The following is a 21,328-nucleotide window of genomic DNA, read 5'->3' on the forward strand; positions in this document are numbered from 1 at the left end:
TCGGCACGGGGGACAAACTCCCCCACCCAAAAGAAACTAACGAGGAACGGATCATTTTGTTTGTTGTGTGTCAAACAGTGAGGGAATGTTTTGAGGTTGTGAAAGATTATGAGATTTAACTCATCAGTATTGATTAGCGAGCCTTGTACCAGTGGCTATAGTGCGAATTGTGGGCAATTGTACTCGCTTCTTTGCACACGCCCCATAAAGAGATTTGAACCTTTACGTTTTATATATTCAGAGGAAGTGAGACAACTTTAATAATATATTATGTTGTAAAAAAGTAGGTACTTTCATACTCACAGTATACTAAGTGATGTCTTATGCTAATATCGAGAAGTTAAGCCATAAGTCATACACAAGTAATGATGGTATGTCCCTACTTGTCTTTTTTATGGCATCAAATATTGTCATCAAGTATCGTATAGTATGCATTAAAAAAAAACATCTAGCTAGCTAATCCACTTTATTAAAAACACACAAATTCAATTTTGTATCCACAGTTAAAATTTATTCCAGAGTTAAGAATTCCATTTTATATCAAATTTAACATAAATGTAATGTACATGTTAAACAGACCATTTCAGCTAAAACCTTCCCCTTGGAGCACAATTTACACAGATAGGGCTTCATTGATGGAGAATCTAGCCCAACATATATAATGATTGGTACATCATTTTTGTGGAGATGATCAAATCATAGTGTTATTCGGACCGGTGGTTTCAGAGCGTTGGTTGAACGAATATTCTTGTCCAGCTTGTAGTAGATTTTTTGTAACTGAGGACTGTAAATCCAGACTTCATTGTACACATTGAACCTTTAAAATCTGCAATAAATAGAGATGATTTTGTACCAAAAGGATTTCAGTAGTGTCAGTCCTTGTCAGTCTTTGTGGCCTGATCATTATTATCCATTTCAGGTAATGCAGCAGCATGCGAATGGCTTGCAGTTGCTATGGACTGAACCTTTCACTGGCCCTGTTCAGCGAGCTCTCTGGCCTCCTTCACCAGGTCCATCAGAGTGGAGAACATGGGGATGTCTCTTTGCTGAAGACCCATCTTCTGGATCTGAGACACACAACAGAGCAGTGTTAGAGAGAATACTCAAAATGATCACACCTAGCCATATTTGCTAGTTTTTGCCCAAGGGATGGTCAGTCACGTGTTTGAGTATTTGTCTCGCCTGCGTGCGTTTGTGTGCTCGTCAAACGCCACCTACCTGTTCCCCGAGGTACTCCACGTCCAGTGCAAGTTGAAGTCGGATCTTGCTGTCGTCCGTGGGTCCACCGTTTGCTCCGGCAGCGGTAGTCGTACTCGCACCTTTTCTGGCTTGTTTCAATCGCTTCAGACTCTCCTCCATCTTTCTCACTGAGCTCAGCACCTCTGAGATGGTCTCATAATACCTGAAGAAAATGTGTTTGGGTGGCAGCTGTAAAAATCTCTGAATACTTTAAGAACGCAGTAGCCGTTACATTGTATTAAACGGCTCATTCCTTGATTTGCGAATAATTCTGGTAATGTTTATGGGTCTTACCTCTGTGTGTAGTCAGTCAGTGCAACTCGCAGCCACTCTTGCGCTGTAGAAGGGGCGACGAGCCCTGTTGAGTCCGTCAGCAGCTGATGTAACGGGCGTAAGGCGTTGTCCATGTAGGCGGATGCACGCACTGGCGGGTCCTAAAGATGTTATTGATTAAAATATTACAAGACACAGACTCGTTCCCGTCAAATCCGGCCTTTCACTGCATTCCAAGAGGTTAAATCACGTCGCATGCATTTATTTATAGAATATAGGAGAAATAAGTATAAACCAAAACACAATCTCGAGTGCATTTGTCCTCCAGGACGTTGCGTAAATCATCTTTACTCCAAGATATGTGCACGTTTGCAGCTTCGCTGACCTTATTAGTCCTGCGGTAAAGGCGCGGGACCTCAGAGGCACTCTTCAGGAAGCGGCAGCAGCGTTCCGTCAGATGCTGGGTCATCCTGGTGTTCAGAGTGGGAACGCTGCTCGATAGGCAGTTCTTGGAGTCCGTTAGGGCATCTGACACGGAAGAGAACACTTGGAGTGAATTGCCCTGTGGCTCACGCTGCGGATATTGAGCAAGGAAGCCAAGAGGGTAGAAACTATTTCATTTTGTGACCGACATGTTTCTCAAAATTGAAGGGTTAGATTTTAAATGTCAGTGACAACACCTGGCATTGCTCTTTATTGCCTTGTCTCACCTGCCATGTTTTCCACAGAAATAAGACAAACACTGCAAATAAACTGGTGAATTACTTCCAACCTACCTTCCACAATAGCAATGTTATTGAATCCGATGGCTTCTAGCCGCTGTCTGACCATGTCTGTCACGTCCGTTATCTAAGAGAAAGACAAGCAAACTCTGTCAGTCACTCTGTCAACAATGAAGAGGAAACCATTAGGAAAATTTAAAAAGGGGCAATTGGCAGTTAGAAAACCAGAAAACCAAAAGTGCATGTGTATTATAATATATGTGTGTGTGTGTGTGTGTGTGTGTGTGTGTGTGTGTGTGTGTGTGTGTGTGTAATTAGTGTGTGGGTGTACCTGCTCTTGCAGCTTTTGGATGTCGGCTGCTATGTAGACCAACTGTTTGGTGGACAGCGAAGCGGGACTCCCGCTCTCACTGCCGCCCTCCTCCATGGACGTTCGGCTGGAGGTGGAGGAGGCGGAGCTCGGCAGGGGCCTGGTTGGTTCTTTGGTGGCTTCAGGGGACGGAGTCTTCGTCAACACCTGTGTGGACGCGTAACGTTGTGAGGAACACAAGCAAGCCACGGCGACATTGGCAATCCACGGCGTATGTCTTTAAATGACTACAGTCCTCAGGTGTAGTTAGGCTCACCTCGTCAAGAAACTTGGCGTATCTCGAGTAGAGCTGCAGTGTGAGCTTCCAGAAGCGGTGGGCCAGAGGTGATAGGTAGATTTTGTCTGACCAACATCGCATGAGACAGGACCACAGCACCTCAGATACCTGCAGGTGGTACACGCTGCCAGCTGGGCATGTACAGACTCACAGTTAGTTCGGAAAAGGTACACACAGGCGTTCACTATGGAAGAAAAAAGAAATCCAACCGGGTGCTGCTTCAAGTCCATCACTGATGGCGTTCTCCAGACTCCCCGCTATTTCCTTGTACCTGGAAAAACAAGGCCAAACAATCAATGTGCTATTTCACGCACCAGCTCTGATATGCACGTGCTCATGACGTGAAATACCGCTGTGCGCGCTTTCCAGAAAAGCTGGACCGTGCAGGTTGTGTTGCGAAATGAGGTCACGAGCCCTGATCTTTACAGTGTGTGTGTGTGTGTTTGTGGAGGGTGGGCGTTGACAAATAGATGACAATTTCTCCACTTTTTCACACAGATCAATGGCCTTTCAGTCAAGGTCCGGTGTCATGCTTATGGGCTAAGTTAAGTATGGTGATTCGGTGACACACATCGTCTGTTTAAATACTTCTTCTTGTCATAAATATGCATGAAACTTCATGGCACCCCCTCTAATTCCAGTGTTAATGCTGCGCTACGCCAATCCTCTCCTGGCTCCAGCTTTATACAAAACCAACAGACATGAAAGTTGGATCAGTTAAAAGCAAATAAGGGGAGTTCCAAAAACATAAAACCTTTCCCTGAAAGAAGTGTGTTTTTGTACTTTGACAAATGAGTAAAGAACATCATCTCATTTCTCCACGTCACAACATAATCAACAAAAATAAAGTCCAGATCACATTGAGGTAATATGCACCGTAGTTGAAAGTAGACAGGCAGATTCCATTTGTTGTGGAAGCTGGTGTACGAGGGATGGACTCTCAGCCTCTTCACACTGGCCTGCGAGCTGCACTGGCGCTCGAACCGCCGCACAAACTCCACGCTTGCACTGTAACGCTAAGAGAAGTAGAATGTGAAGAGTCAACAGACGCCACACGCCGGTGAAACGACTCAATCGGAGTCTGAATTATTTGACACAAAACTACACGAGGTAAATGCACGCACACAGTCCCTATGGACGTACCTCGTAGAAAATGTCAGGGTTGCCAGGGTTGAAGAGGTAGGCCAACCTCTCCTCTATCCCTTTGATCATCTCTGGCCACACTGAGTTCACAAGGAAATCATAGCCGGGCACTGTGTCAGCTTTGTCACTGAAAGGAGAGACAATAATGCAAAATAATATCAAAAGAATGGTATGCAGATGAAAGCGGGTCGTTTGTTTCACAATTAGAAGCACGGGGATTTCAGAACAATCAACACAACAAAGAGTTGCTTGATCCAAGCGTGCTTTGAATGAATTGGCCTCCATATTAGGAATACCTGGATATGGCTCCTCCGGTGACCTCTCTAAGCAGCCTGCAGTGATGAGGAACAAACTCCAACAGTCTGGAGTACATCAACTGGAGACCATTGGGACTAGACTTCACCGCCTCTTCTGTTATCACCTGAAAGAAGAAAAAGAGACAAAGTAATCAAGTGACGTCTTCTACCCAACTGAAATTCCCTTGGATCAACTGTACATCAAAATATGAGCGGTATGCTATACCTGGTCCATGTACGGCTTTACCAGCACCTGTCCAACCAGGGCCTCGACATCGCGAGTCTTGTCTATGGTGGCGTACGTCCTCAGGCAGTGACGCACCATGTCCACGTTGGACGTTTGCAGACCCTCGATCAGCACGCCCTCCAGAGACTGCTGCAGCATGGAGGTGATCCCTGCGATGCGCTGGCGGAGGACGCAACCAGGGGATGTGAATATTGCAACAAAGTATATTCAATCTCATATTTTGCCGCTGCCCGGACTGTAAGTATGTATTATAGGACTGAAGGATTGATTAAATCAGCTTTCATCCATCTCCTGTCCCATTAACCCATTAACACTTACCGGTCTAACTTTGTCCAGTAGCGGCATGCCTTTGCTCTGTACAGCGTGGAACTGCAGCTGGTTGAATTCTGTAGCAATCCTCTCCAGGATGTGACCTGCTAACAAGGGACTGCACAAAGACAGACATGAAGTCGGACAAAAAGGCTTAAACCGCCGGAATAAAATGTAAAAACCAGGACAGTTTCTCATTTAGCTTATTTATCTATTGATGGACAGTCTATTATAATATATGGTAAGGGCCAATAGCTTTCCATGATTCAACTAACATATATAAAGAAATGACAGCGGGTCAGTTGCACACCTGCTGGTTTCTAGAGAGTTGGATTCCTTGGAGCTTTGTGAGTGGAGGATCTTCTCAATCTTCTCCACTGAGCGCACCACTTGAATGAGCCTCAATACACACACCTGATGAATGGGATTATAAAAGGAAGATGAAAATGAAAATGAATGGAGTTTGTCCCACCGATGAAGACAAATGTCCAACTGTGGGAAAAATAGTATGTCTGTACAATAATCAAAAAATCATTAGTATGGCAAAGAATGGAGCTGGTTCCAACCATACTTAAGTTACAACATGGCTCAGACATCTACTAGACTGTCATAGAGGATTCTAATGGTGATTCTAAAATATGCTTGACAATGAACACAAACTGTGATCAAATGCTTCATTGAGACAAAATTAATAAGAACCAAACCTTTTTTTTCTGCAGATCTTCCTGTTTGGCTAGCTGGTTGTCTATAGCCTGAATCACCTCGCTCACACAGGAACGCAGACTCTGCAATAGAAACCCGCATGAACACTCACACACACACTGTGGCACGCACTAGCCATGCGATGTGAAGCTTACAGTTTATCACAACACGTACCATAACCTCCTCTCGTAATTGTCCCAATGGCACAGAGAGCTGATTGAGGGCTTTGTCCATCCCCACCTGAGACCAAGAACCAGAGGTTTGTCGTTAGAAACAGACTCCTGCAGACTTGAATAATGAAAACGACTTGGTGTGCGCTATCATTTTTCAAGATAAAATTTCTCACAACGTGGGGTCATTTCTGGTTTTATTTTGTAGTTTCCTGCCTCCTGTGTCCCTGGGTTAACTTCACTTTCTGCCCTGGTGTATTTTCCCTGTGAGTGAGATTGTCTGCCGTGTCCCCGATTGTTTCCTGCTGTGTCCAATCACCTGCACCTCCCAGTGTATTTAAACCAGGTGTTTCGATCATGGGTTCATGGAGTTGTCCATGTCCCTGCTGGTGAGTTGCGTCGTTGGTCTGCGCTGCAGTTGTTCCTAAACAAATCATTTTTGTTTGTGAAGTCTGCGATTGGGTCTAACTTCTGCCTGCACCTGACAATATTAAGAGCTTATTAAGTAAAAGAGAAAACATCATAAAATGGTTGGACCATAAAACACAGGCGACTGCAACATGCAGGTTTTTTTTGTGTTCATTTAGTTGATTTTTAAAGTTGTATAAATTAAATTACTGGAGCGTTGAGACTGCTGTGAATGAAATGAGACAAAAACATTAATTTGGGTTGAATTAAATCGTTTAAATAACACTGCCCCTATTAATGTCACTATCACATCTTTACTTCGATGTGAAACCCTACCTGGTATGCGGTATTCTAAGTCCTCTATACTTGAATACATGAGGCCTAGTTGGACTCCAGAGCACATAACAAATGAATACTTTAGCTGTAAAAGAGACTAAAATACAAACCAAGCTTGGCTTTTCTAGATCATGAGAAAATATTCCTCTAGGCTCACTGACACGGATTTCTTAAAGCCCTCCATGTCTCCTTTTGAACACAAGTTGCTGGTTAGAGTGCACAACCAAATTACAAACAACTGACCAGGTTGGTGGAGAGGTTCACAAAGTCGGCATAGTCCTTGTTGATGAGCTCCACCATGGCCGTTTTGAGCAGCTTGTAGTAGAGCTCCAGGTCCTCCCTCATCTCCTCCATCTGGACCTGTTTCCGACACTCCGACACAAACTGGTCCACGTCAAAGTCATCCTGCAGAGAGAGACGGGACGATGACGTCACAGAGGGATACCTTCATACAGCGGCAGACATGTAGTGTTTTAGTAGCACGACATGGAACAAGAAAAACATCAGAATGCATATTTTACTTTATGCTTTAACCAACAATAGCTATGGGGGTTTGCGTTAACGGTTTTAAGTATGTTTAATAATAAACGAGAAAGGGTTAAGAACGGAGCAGGAAGTCAAAAGTAAAAGGCTAATGCGAGCTGACGCTGGTTAGAGGCACACGCTACAGTGAGCGCGTTAACCAGCGAAAAGGATTCATACCTTCATAAAAACATCCTTGTCGAAGCACAAAGAATCGGGTCCCTTCGGTAAATTCATATTGAATTCGGTTAAACGGATAAAATGTGCACGCAAAGAAAATATCAGCCTCCTCCAGCAAACTGCAGCGATTATACTTCCGCAAACATGGCAAACGCTCCAACGAAGAAGAGGAAGCGGATGAGTGGACCGTCGCAGTGATACCGATATGACACTCAGCGCCCTCTAGAGGTGGACAGTGGTGGCGCGGCGCAGTGGAGGCGTGTCAACATGTTGAATAGATTTGGCGCATGCTTCTGCGTCTTTTCGCACAGTCGTGTCGACGCACTCGTTTCAATCCATGGTTCAAAAAGGCTTGCGTGTGTTGCAGAGCAATTCACCGTCAGAATATGTGATCTCTCAGTAGTGTTTGTGACTAGCAGGTGCACTGAATTAACTGATTAGGTGAGTGACAGGTGGAGGAGACAGGGTAGAAAGTGACGGAGCTGTGGCGAGGCTTATTTCTTTTATTTTCATCCTAAAACTAGCTGTACTGGTAGTAATTTACCACTAAACGACGTCGGGGGATTTCACAAACACCGTCATCACCTGTGTGTCAGCACTGCACGAGCACTAGGCGGAGGAGGAGGAGGAGAAGGAAGGAGCGCGGCTTGTGGGCGCCGCGGAGCAGTTCGGTGAAATTCTCACAAGAACTCAAATAAATGCCCCGTCGAATGTCAAAACACATTTGGGGGGATTTGATGACAGTGCGAGTAATAGTTATTCTAAAATGTTGATGAATGAAGAAACAATTGTGCTCCAGCAGAAGGGGCACTTTTCTCATCTAGGGCTCAAACAGCCTCCAATAAACGCAGTGCCAAAGACTACACCATGCCCAGCTGTTTTGGTAATGAATGAGAGTTAAATAGATATTGTTCGTTGAATTTGAGCTATTCCAAACCTTTACTTAGCAATAGTTGATTTGACCATTCTCATGTAGGATTATGTACCGAGCACCGGTGCCATATTGGTGAAATGAAATGACACAAATGACTATATGAACATCTATTTATTGAACTTTAACAAAACGGAAAAGTGCAAATGTAAAACAAATCTTTTTTGTGGGATTTAGTCCAGCGCTTCTTTAATGTGTCTTGTCCATATATTGAAGCAATAATGATAACAAATAAACAAATAATAAATAGTAAATGCTTTATATAGCCACATATTAAAATAAGAAAAGCTTCCGAAGCATCACGGCCGAGGCGAAAACATGGGTATTTTCTTTTAGTTCGTCCGTAAACTTACATTTACGTTTCGGCATGGCTGCAGATGTCATGTGCTGTAAACAATGCAACTAGTGAAGTGCTCAGTGTTGCCAGATTGTAAATGGTGAAGTATCGTACCAAAGGCTCAAAATGGTCGTATTTGGAGGATAATTATCGTGTATCTGGCAACATTGAGATCGGTTGACCAATGCCTGTTCTCTCTACAGCCAGAGCTCGCGAAAGAAGGTGGAACGTAAGGGAGACACCATTTCCAAGGGTCTAACCCTAACCCTAAGGGCGTAATAACTAGTTTTTGAAAGACCCAGAGAAACACAAATGTACGACGAAGCAAAATCCCGGACGTTTTTGGAATCTCTGCCGGGCGCATTTTTTAGGTCTCAAAAAGAGGACATGTCCGGGGAAAAGAGGACGTTTTGTCACCCTAATTAAACAGTCTGATAACTCTGTCCTCGCAGCAGCTAACGATGGCTCACCGCTTGTGTAGCTACAGCAGCTAGCTAGCCATCTACCTTCTATTCGTATTTATGTTTCTACACAATAGAAAAGCGAAGTGCTCTCGTGCCTCATGCAGCTCTTCTGTGTCGCACATCAATACTTTGAGACAAACAAGGAGGGTCAATCTAACGTAAATGCTTTTCAATAAATGTCTTTAGTTCCTGCACAATGAACATGAATCTCAAATTAAATGATTAATATTCCCCAAATTCCAATTAACTACATTTCCGCTGTTACAGAGGGGAAACACTGTAATCATACTGTAAACTTTCAAAAGTTCATATATTGTGCATAGTTTGAAGTGAAAAAAAACCCTTTCTTCAATTGTGTTTGGGTTCAGGCTCTGTTTAGGATCGGTATCGGAAAAACCCAAACGATACTCATCCCTACTCTCATGTGACATGTCTGCGCTCAACGTGAAGCTAAAGCCAGCCTCTGGTTAGCTTAGCATGAAGACTGGAGACAAGAGGGCTCGAAAGGGATGTTTAAAAATCCGGATTCAACAGTTTACAAATTTCCGACTTGATGAAACAATGGACAAAAATCGTTCTTTATTTATTCTTAAAGTGTTTGCTTTCAAGATCAAGATGGGGTCATAGAAAAAAACAAGTAGAGCAAAGTGTTTTATGCACCATGTTAAGTGGATGAGCTCCATCATTACAAATATACCGTCCACACACACACATTTACTCTAAAGGCTCATTTGCATATTGTAGATACCTTCACTGTAACCATAGAGACGTTACATCATGATGGAACATTTCTCCATGTTCCATGTTCCATGTTCCATGTTCTGTGCTCCGTTCACCACAGCATAAGAACACAGTCTGTTGCACATCCAGTCAGTCAGTTTCAAACCTCGCATCTACACACTGAAGTTTTCCGGACCTACACTTGCAGAAAGCAACCATGTAATGCCTCAGGAGTCTGTAGAGGGGACGAAGACGCGTTCTGCTGCACTCAACAGAGCTCAAGGTAAGTGAGGAATCCAGACAGACTGCAGCCTTACTGCTGTGAATGATGTATTGGTCTATCGGGTGGAGAAGGCTGTGATTTAGAGCTAATACCTTGAGATAAACCTCTGATTCCTGCTGTTGTCATGTAGATGTACACAGAGACGCATTAACATATAAAAGTACTTACACAGAGACGCACTAACATATAAAAGTTATTTGAGGAAATTGCACTTCTGAGTTTGTACCCTATGGTTGAATGCACTTATTGTAAGTCACTTTGGATAAAAGCGTCAGCTAAATGAAATGTAATGTAATGTAAAAAGTACTTACACAGAGACGCACTAACATATTGGTATGCACAGAGACTAGCTAAACATAAAAAGCAAATACAGAAATACAGTTTAACAACCACAAATATATAATGTAGATTTACACATCCATACAAACATGAAATAATTAAAATGTGCATCAAATTAAAATAATTGGATCTATGAATCTTGTCTCACATCCTGATGAACCTCCTCACGTCTCTTCTCCTTGTCTGCAGACCAACGGGACGCCATCAGGACGCCACGTCAACGGGACGCCATCAGGACGTCACATCAACCCCTCAGGAGCAAATCCAGATCTACGCATGACACCCCCCCCCCCCCCCCCACACACACACACACACACACACACACAGATGTACACACAGACACACTATCATTTGGTTCTAAACAATGACACACACTAATATTTAGATGTACACAAAGACACAATAACCATTAGATGTACACACAGACACACTAACAATGAGATCTACACACAGACACACTATCATTTGGTTCTAAACAATGACACACACTAATATTTAGATGTACACAAAGACAATAACAATTAGATGTACACACAGACACACTAACAATTAGATGTACACACAGACACACTAACATTTGGTTCTAAACACAGACACACACTAATATTTAGATGTACTCAAAGACAACAATTAGATGTACACACAGACACACTAACAATTAGATCCACACACAGACACACTAACAATTAGATGTACACACAGACACACTAACATTTGGTTCTAAACAAAGACACACACTAACATTTAGATGTACACAAAGACACATTAATATTTAAATGTACACAAAGACACAATAACAATTAGATGTACACAAAGACACAATAACCATTAGATGTACACACAGACACACTAACAATGAGATCTACACACAGACACACTATCATTTGGTTCCAAAGAATGACACACACTAATATTTAGATGTACACAAAGACACACTAACATTTGGTTCTAAACAAAGACACACACTAATATTTAGATGTACACAAAGACAATAACAATTAGATGTACACACAGACACACTAACAATTAGATCCACACACAGACACACTAACAATTAGATGTACACACAGACACACTAACATTTGGTTCTAAACAAAGACACACACTAACATTTAGATGTACACAAAGACACATTAATATTTAGATGTACACACAGACGCACTAACAATTAGATGTACACACAGACACACTAACATTTGGTTCTAAACAAAGACACACACTAATATTTAGATGTACACAAAGACACAATAAGAATTTGATTTACACACAGACACACTAACAATTAGATGTACACACAGACACACTAACATTTGGTTCTAAACAAAGACACACACTAACATTTAGATGTACACAAAGACACATTAATATTTAGATGTACACACAGACACACTAACAATTAGATCTACACACAGACACACTAACAATTAGATGTACACACGGACACACTAACAATTAGATCTACACACAGACACACTAACAATTAGATGTACACACGGACACACTAACAATTAGATCTACACACATACACACTAACAATTCGATGTACACACAGACACATCCTGATGACCATCCTCACGTCTCTTCTCCTTGTCTGCAGACCAACAGGACGCCATCAGGACGCCACGCCATCGGGACGTCATCAGGATTCCATCAGGACGCCATCAGGACGCCGCGTCAACCCCTCAGGAGCAAATCCAGATCTACTCATGACACACACAGACACACACACACACACACACACAGATGTACTCAGAGACACACTAACATTTAGACACGCTGGCAAATTTAGATGTACAATTAGATGTACACACAGACACACTAACATTTGGTTCTAAACAAAGACACACACTAACATTTAGATGTACACAAAGACACATTCATATTTAGATGTACACACAGACACACTAACAATTAGATGTACACACAGACACACTATCATTTGGTTCTAAACAATGACACACACTAATATTTAGATGTACGCAAAGACACAATAACAATTAGATCTACACACAGACACACTAACAATTAGATGTACACACGGACACACTAACAATTAGATCTACACACATACACACTAACAATTAGATGTACACACAGACACATCCTGATGACCATCCTCACGTCTCTTCTCCTTGTCTGCAGACCAACAGGACGCCATCAGGACGCCACGTCATCGGGACGCTACGTCATCGGGACACCATCAGGACGCCACGTCATAGGGACGCCATCAGGATTCCATCAGGACGCCATCAGGACGCCGCATCAACCCCTCAGGAGCAAATCCAGATCTACTCATGGCACACACACACACACACACACACAGGTGTACTCAGAGACACACTAACATTTAGACAGGCTGGCAAATTTAGATGTACACACAAACACACTAACATTTGGTTCTAAACAAAGACACACACTAACATTTAGATGTACACAAAGACACATTAATATTTAGATGTACACACAGACACACTAACAATTAGATGTACACACAGACACACTATCATTTGGTTCTAAACAAAGACACACACTAATATTTAGATGTACACAAAGACACAATAACAGTTAGATGTACACACAGACACACTATCATTTGATTCTAAACAATGACACACACTAACATTTAGACAGGCTGGCAAATTTAGATGTACACACAAACACACTAACATTTGGTTCTAAACAAAGACACACACTAACATTTAGATGTACACAAAGACACATTAATATTTAGATGTACACACAGACACACTAACAATTAGATGTACACACAGACACACTATCATTTGGTTCTAAACAAAGACACACACTAATATTTAGATGTACACAAAGACACAATAACAGTTAGATGTACACACAGACACACTATCATTTGATTCTAAACAATGACACACACTAACATTTAGATGTACACAAAGACACACACTAATATTTAGATGTACACAAAGACACAATAACAATTAGATGTACACACAGACACATCCTGATGATCCTCCTCATGTCTCTTCTCCTTGTCTGCAGACCAACAGGACGCCATCAGGACGCCACGTCATCGGGACGCCATCAGGACGCCGCGTCAACCCCTCAGGAGCAAATGCAGATCTACTCATGACACACACACACACACACAGATGAACTCACAGACACACTAACATTTGGTTGTAAACGAAGACACACTAATATTTAGATGTGCACAAAGACATATTAATATTTAGATGTACACACAGACACACTAACATTTAGATGTACACACAGACACTAACAATTAGATGTACACACAGACACATTTGGTTCTAAACATAGACACACACTAATATTTAGATGTACACAAAGACACAATAACAATTAGATGTACACACAGACACACTAACATTTGGTTCTAAACAAAGACACACACTAATATTTAGATGTACACAAAGACACAATAACCATTAGATGTACACACAGACACACTAACAATTAGATCTACACACAGACACTAACAATTAGATGTACACACAGACACACTAACATTTGGTTCTAAACAAAGACACACACTAACATTTAGATGTACACAAAGACACATTAATATTTAGATGTACACACAGACACACTAACAATTAGATGTACACACAGACACACTAACATTTGGTTCTAAACAAAGACACACACTAATATTTAGATGTACACAAAGACACAATAACAATTAGATGTACACACAGACACATCCTGATGATCCTCCTCATGTCTCTTCTCCTTGTCTGCAGACCAACAGGACGCCATCAGGACGCCACGCCATCGGGACGCCATCAGGACACCACATCATCGGGACGCCATCAGGACACCACGTCAGCGGGACGCCATCAGGACGCCGCGTCAACCCCTCAGGAGCAAATCCAGATCTACTCATGACACACACACACACACACACACAGATGAACTCACAGACACACTAACATTTGGTTCTAAACAAAGACACACACTAATATTTAGATGTACACAAAAACACATTAATATTTAGATGTACACACAGACACACTAACAATTAGATGTACACACAGACACACTAACAATTAGCTGTACACACAGACACACTAACATTTGGTTCTAAACAAAGACACACACTAATATTTAGATGTACACAAAGACAATAACAATTAGATGTACACATAGACACACTAACAATTAGATCCACACACAGACACACTAACAATTAGATGTACACACAGACACACTAACAATTAGATCTACACACAGACTCACTAACAATTAGATGTACACACGGACACACTAACAATTAGATCTACACACAGACACACTAACAATTATATGTACACACAGACACATCCTGATGATCCTCCTCACGTCTCTTCTCCTTGTCTGCAGACCAACAGGACGCCATCGGGACGCCATCAGGACACCACGTCATCGGGACGCCACGTCATCGGGACGCCATCAGGACGCCGCGTCAACCCCTCAGGAGCAATTCCAGATCTACTCATGACACACACACACACAGATGTACTCGCAGACACGTTAACATTAGGTTCTAAACAAAGACACACACTAACATTTAGATGTACACAAAGACACATTAATATTTAGATGTACACACAGACACTTTAACAATTAGATCTACACACAGACACACTAACAATTAGATGTACACACAGACACACTAACATATGGTTCTAAACAAAGACACACACTAACATTTAGATGTACACAAAGACACATTAATATTTAGATGTACACACAGACACACTAACAATTAGATGTACACACAGACACACTAACATTTGGTTCTAAACAAAGACACACACTAATATTTAGATGTACACAAAGACACAATAACAATTAGATGTACACACAGACACATCCTGATTATCCTCCTCATGTCTCTTCTTCTTGTCTGCAGACCAACAGGACTTCATCAGGACGCCACGCCATCGGGACGCCATCAGGACACCACGTCATCGGGACGCCATCAGGATGCCACGTCATCGGGACGCCATCAGGACACCACGTCATCGGGACGCCATCAGGACGCCGCGTCAACCCCTCAGGAGCAAATCCAGATCTACTCATGACACACACACACACCCACACACACACACACACACACACAGATGAACTCACAGACACACTATCATTTGGTTCTAAACAATGACACACACTAATATTTAGATGTACACAAAGACACAATAACAATTAGATGTACACACAGACACACTAACAGTTAGATCTACACACAGACACACTAACAATTAGATGTACACACAGACACACTAACATTTGGTTCTAAACAAAGACACACACTAACATTTAGATGTACACAAAGACACATTAATATTTAGATGTACACACAGACGCACTAACAATTAGATGTACACACAGACACACTAACATTTGGTTCTAAACAAAGACACACACTAATATTTAGATGTACACAAAGACACAATAACAATTTGATTTACACACAGACACACTAACAATTAGATGTACACACAGAGACATCCTGATGATCTTCCTCATGTCTCTTCTCCTTGTCTGCAGACCAACAGGACGCCATCAGGACGCCACGCCATCGGGACGCCATCAGGACACCACATCATCGGGACACCATCAGGACACCACGTCATCGGGACGCCATCAGGACGCCTAACAATTAGATGTACACACAGACACACTAACAATTAGATGTACACACAGACACACTATCATTTGGTTCTAAACAATGACACACACTAATATTTAGATGTACACACAGACACACTAACAGATAGATCTACACACAGACACACTAACAATTAGATGTACACACAGACACACTATTATTTGGTTCTAAACAATGACACACACTAATATTTAGATGTACACAAAGACACAATAACAATTAGATATACACACAGACACACTATCATTTGGTTCTAAACAAAGACACACACTAATATTTAGATGTACACAAAGACACAATAACAATTAGATGTACACACAGACACATTAGTATTCAGAAGTACACAAAAACACAAACATCTGGTTCTGCACAAAGACACATTAATATTTAAATGTACACACAGACACACTAACATTTAGATGTACACACAGACACACTAACAATTAGATGTACACACAGACACACTAACAACATTAACATGTTAATAACTTTTCTTCTTTTCTCTCTTCTCAGGAACTGCTTCAGATGTTTTCCCAATGATTGTGTTATTATTATTGTTAAATATGTCGTCTGTTTATTATTTTAACAATGAAAATACATTTTAATAAAAATAAAACCAAATGAATCCGTCTTGTTTTCTTCAGACCAAAGAGAATCACATGTCCTTTATTACTCGTTGACTTGATTGTCAACAACAATGATCTTGAGTTAATGAGCGTTTGTGTATTTAATGACACACAAAGGTTTCAGTCGACATTTTAAGCCTGATTTCAATTGTTGACTCACTTCCTCCTGTAATCAGACATCAGGCGGAATAAGAAGAGAATATTTAATCAATGAACATGTTTCCGATATGGAACATTTTGATTAAAACATGAATGCTTCTAAAAAATGATGTCAGGCAACTCAAAGCACAAACAAGTTCAATTCTCTACAAATAAAGCAAATTCAAACCCCAAGTTCATCGGGACGTGTGAGCGTCTCTAATGATGCAGTCAAGTGCAACTCCAGAGTTACGAATGTCTGTTCGTTCTCTCTGCTGCTGGGCGACAGACGGCATCTTTTCTCCCACGCTGTTAATCAGAAACTCAATGAACCGCCACGCTGCAGCATGCGAGCTGCAGCCCTTCAACATTCCTACAGTTAGATGAATAAATAAATATGATAAAAAACGGATCAGACAAATGTGTGTTAACTGCTCCCAAAATGACAAATTCTAAATATTCTAATAGGATAAATTACTAACTCCAATGTTAATGGTAACTTGATCTCAACCATCTTTAGTGACTAAAATCAGCCAACGAATCAGAAGGTTTGTTCTAGGGGTTGATGTTCAAGACAATCATTAACACATCTAGTTGTCCTTTTTTATTTGTTATGTTCTATTACTAAATACTAAATTCATCTATTAATTAATATGTTTTACCGTTGAGGGGGCATGAAGTTAAATGGTTAGTCACCATACAAGTAAAAATGATTATATAGTGATAAACTATATAATATAACCAGGGCTGTAGTGGAGGGTAAACGCACGTAAATGCCGTTTACGCACCTCTATAATTCTGGAAATAGCATTTACGCACCTATAAATAGCGTTTACGCACCTCAAAGTTCCCTGCGCCTTGTATTCTTCCTTTGGAATAATCCGAAATAAACTTGGTGTAATTTTAAAACAGCTAAGACTACGTTTCCTATTGTTGAACATATAAACGCCGTAGTCTGAATAATTTTCATCTGCGCTGTATTACGGTCTGTGAGCATCCAATCAGTGCCTTGCGGCTGCAGCAGCGACACCAATCAGGATCCAGGAGGTGTGTAAACACACGTTGTGGATCAGCCCAGTGGTCCCCAACCTTTCTTACCTCACGGACCGGTTTCATGTCAGACAATATTTCGCGGACCGGTCGAGAAGGTCCGACGGGGGGGGTGTAGTCGTTGCGGGCGGAACGACCGATGGGGGGGGGGGGGTAGTAGTCGCGCGCTCTGTGTTCGCTGGTCGTGCACGGCAAAAGGACAAGAAAAACGCCTGGTGACGCGTAGATTAGAAAACAAGTCAGTTCTCAACGTGAAAAAAACATGCTGTATGGGCTATTTATGATGACATAGGTAGTACATGAGTGCTCCTTTAACTTATGTTGTTCATACACATGTATTCATTGTCATTGATTGTATATGACTTACTTACTGATAACATAATGCAATATAGCCAGGACAGCCTTACAAGAGTCGCGGCGCTTTGTGTTGCGTTGCTTCGCATCGCGTCGAGGTCTGTATGATCACAAAATTCAGAGTTTACCCACCTCTAATTTTACCACTGCAGCACTGGTCAGAACAATAGGTGGAGTACGTTTTTTTTGGTCGAAGACAATCTAGAGAGTCACGTCTTTGTGTGTGGAAGTCGTTGGTTTGTTTATTTATTTATCAGAGACTTTATTGCCCCGTGCATCGCCACTGCTGCTTTTCATCGCGGACACATTTGTCTCGTATTTTCCTCCAGAACTTTGTGCACCTCGAGATCTCAGAGATCTCCCTCCATGAGTCGGAGGCCACTCGCGCGTCCTTACAGTCCGCCAATAACGGGTTGTAGAAGTGGTCATATTTACGGATTTCTTCCGTCAAAAGCTCTCCAATCCTATCGATTCTCTTGTAAACATTCTTCGTTTTAATAATTAATAATCTTGCGTCTGCGTGTCCTTGCGCCTCTCTGAAAACGAAGAAGCATAAACTAGGCTTATGAATTATTTTAACCAATTGCTTTGTTGAAAAGTGTGATTAGTTTCAAGTTATACACTGTTTCACTAAACAGATTATGTGTTCATTGCTGAATTACATGTTTCTCTCATAGGCAATTATTTGGAGCATGGTAAGTATTTCCATGTTAAGGGTTCGGAAAGCCCGAGGGAGGCCTCACTCCTTTGTTCTCGTCCCGGCCGGAAATGAAGTTTGAAGAGTCAGCTTGCTTAAATTAAAAAATCAAAAAGTACTTAATAACTAAACAACGTTATAAGGAATACAATTACAAAGTGAAATACAAAACGAACAGTAAAACATTTTGCGAAATAGAGAATTCTCTGATCAAGACTAAGGTGACTTATCAAAGCGGCTGCAGGAAAATTCTAACAGTCCTTTCCCCGCTTTGGTCATTTGAAAACTCTTGAGGTGTGTCTTCTTGGGTGCGTTTGAATGTCGGGTTTGGCATTGGCTTCAATTACAACACACTCATAAATGATTGTGCCATACGGAGCATGTGTGGGATGGTGAGATGGCTTCACGCTGGTCTGATCTGTCCAAAACATCCTCTCATGTCTGAAAGCACGTCTCAATATCAGTGCTAGTCTTGAAAAAGACTGGTGTTTTATTTGTCGCTAAATGACTCGATGTAACCTTTGAAAAATGGTGGTGAATCCAAAAAGCTACTTAAGTCTGTAAAGGACAAATATCGCAGATACTAAAACATCCAACTGCACTGCATGGTGTGGACTCCATGCAACGGAATGCAAAATACAACAAAACCCACTTGTGTGGTTTTATATATACACATTATATACATATAAATATATATATATATATTTATACATATATTAGGGATATTTATATATATTAGAATGGTCTATATATTTTTAAAAAATCACTAATTCATCTTAATCTAGAATAATCGCGAATGATGGTTGTAGCTGGTTGTCATCTACGGTCCACTACGATTACCGAAGGGGGGCGTTTGTTTTTTGACAACGTTTTATCTCATAATTTTGACTTTCTATCCCCTTTCTTTAGTGCGGAAATGGGCTTCTATAGTTGTGTGAATGCATCCTCCAGCCAATCCAAAAACGCGATTTGTAACCAATCAGATGTAGAGACCATGGTCACTGGCTCCGCCCCCTTACTGTCAAAAAGAAAAACAGCGAGCGCGTAGAAAACACCTTCAAGCGCCAGCAGAGACTAACCTCGCGAGCGAGGAAGTTCACGTTTCGCAAGGGAGCAAATATCTTGTGCGAGAAGGAGATTTGCTCGCGGATGTTTGATTTACGCGCGCGCATCAACCTGATTTGCGCTCTCAAGTTTTGACAGTGATTTGCCGCCTGTTAAAAAAACACCAGCCACAAGACAGCCTAAAAGGTTCTTAAATGACTTTACTTACTTTACTTAATTACTTAAGCTATCAACTATTCTTTATTAAATTGTTTATACCAAATTAAAAAAGGATGCCCTTGATACATGCCCCTTAAATCAGATGTCGGCCAGAGGTCAGGCGGATGGTCTGCTTCTTCAGGCAGCGCTTCTGGTGGCCATCACTCGAGAGGGACACGGAGGGGTTTGTGGCCGCTTGTCCAGTTTGCACTCAGAACAAGGCCTCCCTCCAGCGACCATCAGTTACCACACCCCACCTCTGGTGCCTCGACGGCCTTCTTCATACATATACTTACGTATATATATCTGTATCAGTGGCGGCTGGTGGGTTTTCTTTTTGCCATCAGTTTCAGTAAACATCCCTGTATGATTCAATGCAAAAAATGGTATCAAATACACATAATTAATTTGCAGTTTAACATAATAAGGACATCTTATCTTAAACAATTCAGTACATCAATGAATATATAAATATAACTTATAAAACAATATTCAGAATATGATAACTACCGTGACTATTATAAATATCCAATATAAATATAATAAATATATTATATTAAAGGATAAATATATTACAGTATAAATATATTCATATAGCTAACTAGCTAGCTAAACCTCCCGGTGTAGAAGTCTCTTTAGAAGAAAAACAAACTTAAAATTGTGACTAATGGCGATTAATACATTTCCAAATGTGTGATGAATTAGATCATTATCTGTTGACTGCCCTACTTTTTAGTATAAAACACTTAAATTCTCTCAATTATTTATTGATTTCAGTAATTGGCCAAAAATGATTCATAAAGTATACGGTTCGTTTATTGGCAATCCAAGAGGAATTATATACAGTATACACAAACACACCCACAGGTCAAGAAATAACAGGAATGCAAATCCATCAAGTAGTAGTTTTAGACAGTTAATGATAATAAATTGTTGTGAAGACTAACTGGATGTTCACTCAAAGGGGTTCAAGGTTCCTTATAGCTGCTTTTTAATTTAGAATATAGAAGTTGTGTATGTCAGACATGACAATGACATTGTTAACTAGCGATTTCGGGGTAATTAATACGTCCTGTTACATGACCTGCTGATGACACTGGAGAGAGGAAATGTTTTATTCACGAATATTTATGAAATAGGAGCATTTAATTCCGGCCACCTCTAATTCCTTTGTCGTTGCTGGTGGACTCTGCTGCCACCTTGTGGTTCATTTGCATCACTGCAGCGTTTCTTTTACACTTCACCCACACTGCGCTACCACTACCAAGTCCAAGATAAA

The 21,328-nt window shown here is 41.2% G+C and overlaps 1 protein-coding gene and 1 long non-coding RNA gene across 2 annotated transcripts; one reads left to right on the top strand and one right to left on the bottom strand.

Moving 5' to 3' along the window:
• Nucleotides 1–489: 489 nt before the first annotated feature.
• cog2 (component of oligomeric golgi complex 2) lies at nt 490–7,435 on the bottom strand. Its single transcript, XM_040178932.2, has 18 exons — nt 7,195–7,435; nt 6,736–6,897; nt 5,753–5,818; nt 5,581–5,661; nt 5,187–5,290; nt 4,886–4,994; nt 4,547–4,726; nt 4,321–4,445; nt 4,025–4,151; nt 3,758–3,897; nt 3,091–3,152; nt 2,861–3,012; nt 2,566–2,751; nt 2,289–2,361; nt 1,898–2,040; nt 1,534–1,673; nt 1,219–1,402; nt 490–1,067 (listed from the first exon to the last, which is right to left on the bottom strand). Exons 1-18 carry the CDS (start codon nt 7,249–7,251, stop codon nt 969–971), a joined length of 2,190 nt encoding a protein of 729 aa, XP_040034866.1. The 5' UTR covers nt 7,252–7,435; the 3' UTR covers nt 490–968.
• Nucleotides 7,436–14,841: 7,406 nt separating this feature from the next.
• LOC144409494 (uncharacterized) lies at nt 14,842–16,546 on the top strand. Its single transcript, XR_013467955.1, has 2 exons — nt 14,842–15,918; nt 16,435–16,546. It is a non-coding gene; the product is annotated as an uncharacterized LOC144409494 (long non-coding RNA).
• Nucleotides 16,547–21,328: the final 4,782 nt, after the last annotated feature.

This window comes from Gasterosteus aculeatus, chromosome 6 (assembly GCF_964276395.1).
Source record: "Gasterosteus aculeatus chromosome 6, fGasAcu3.hap1.1, whole genome shotgun sequence".
Lineage (NCBI taxonomy): Eukaryota > Metazoa > Chordata > Actinopteri > Perciformes > Gasterosteidae > Gasterosteus > Gasterosteus aculeatus.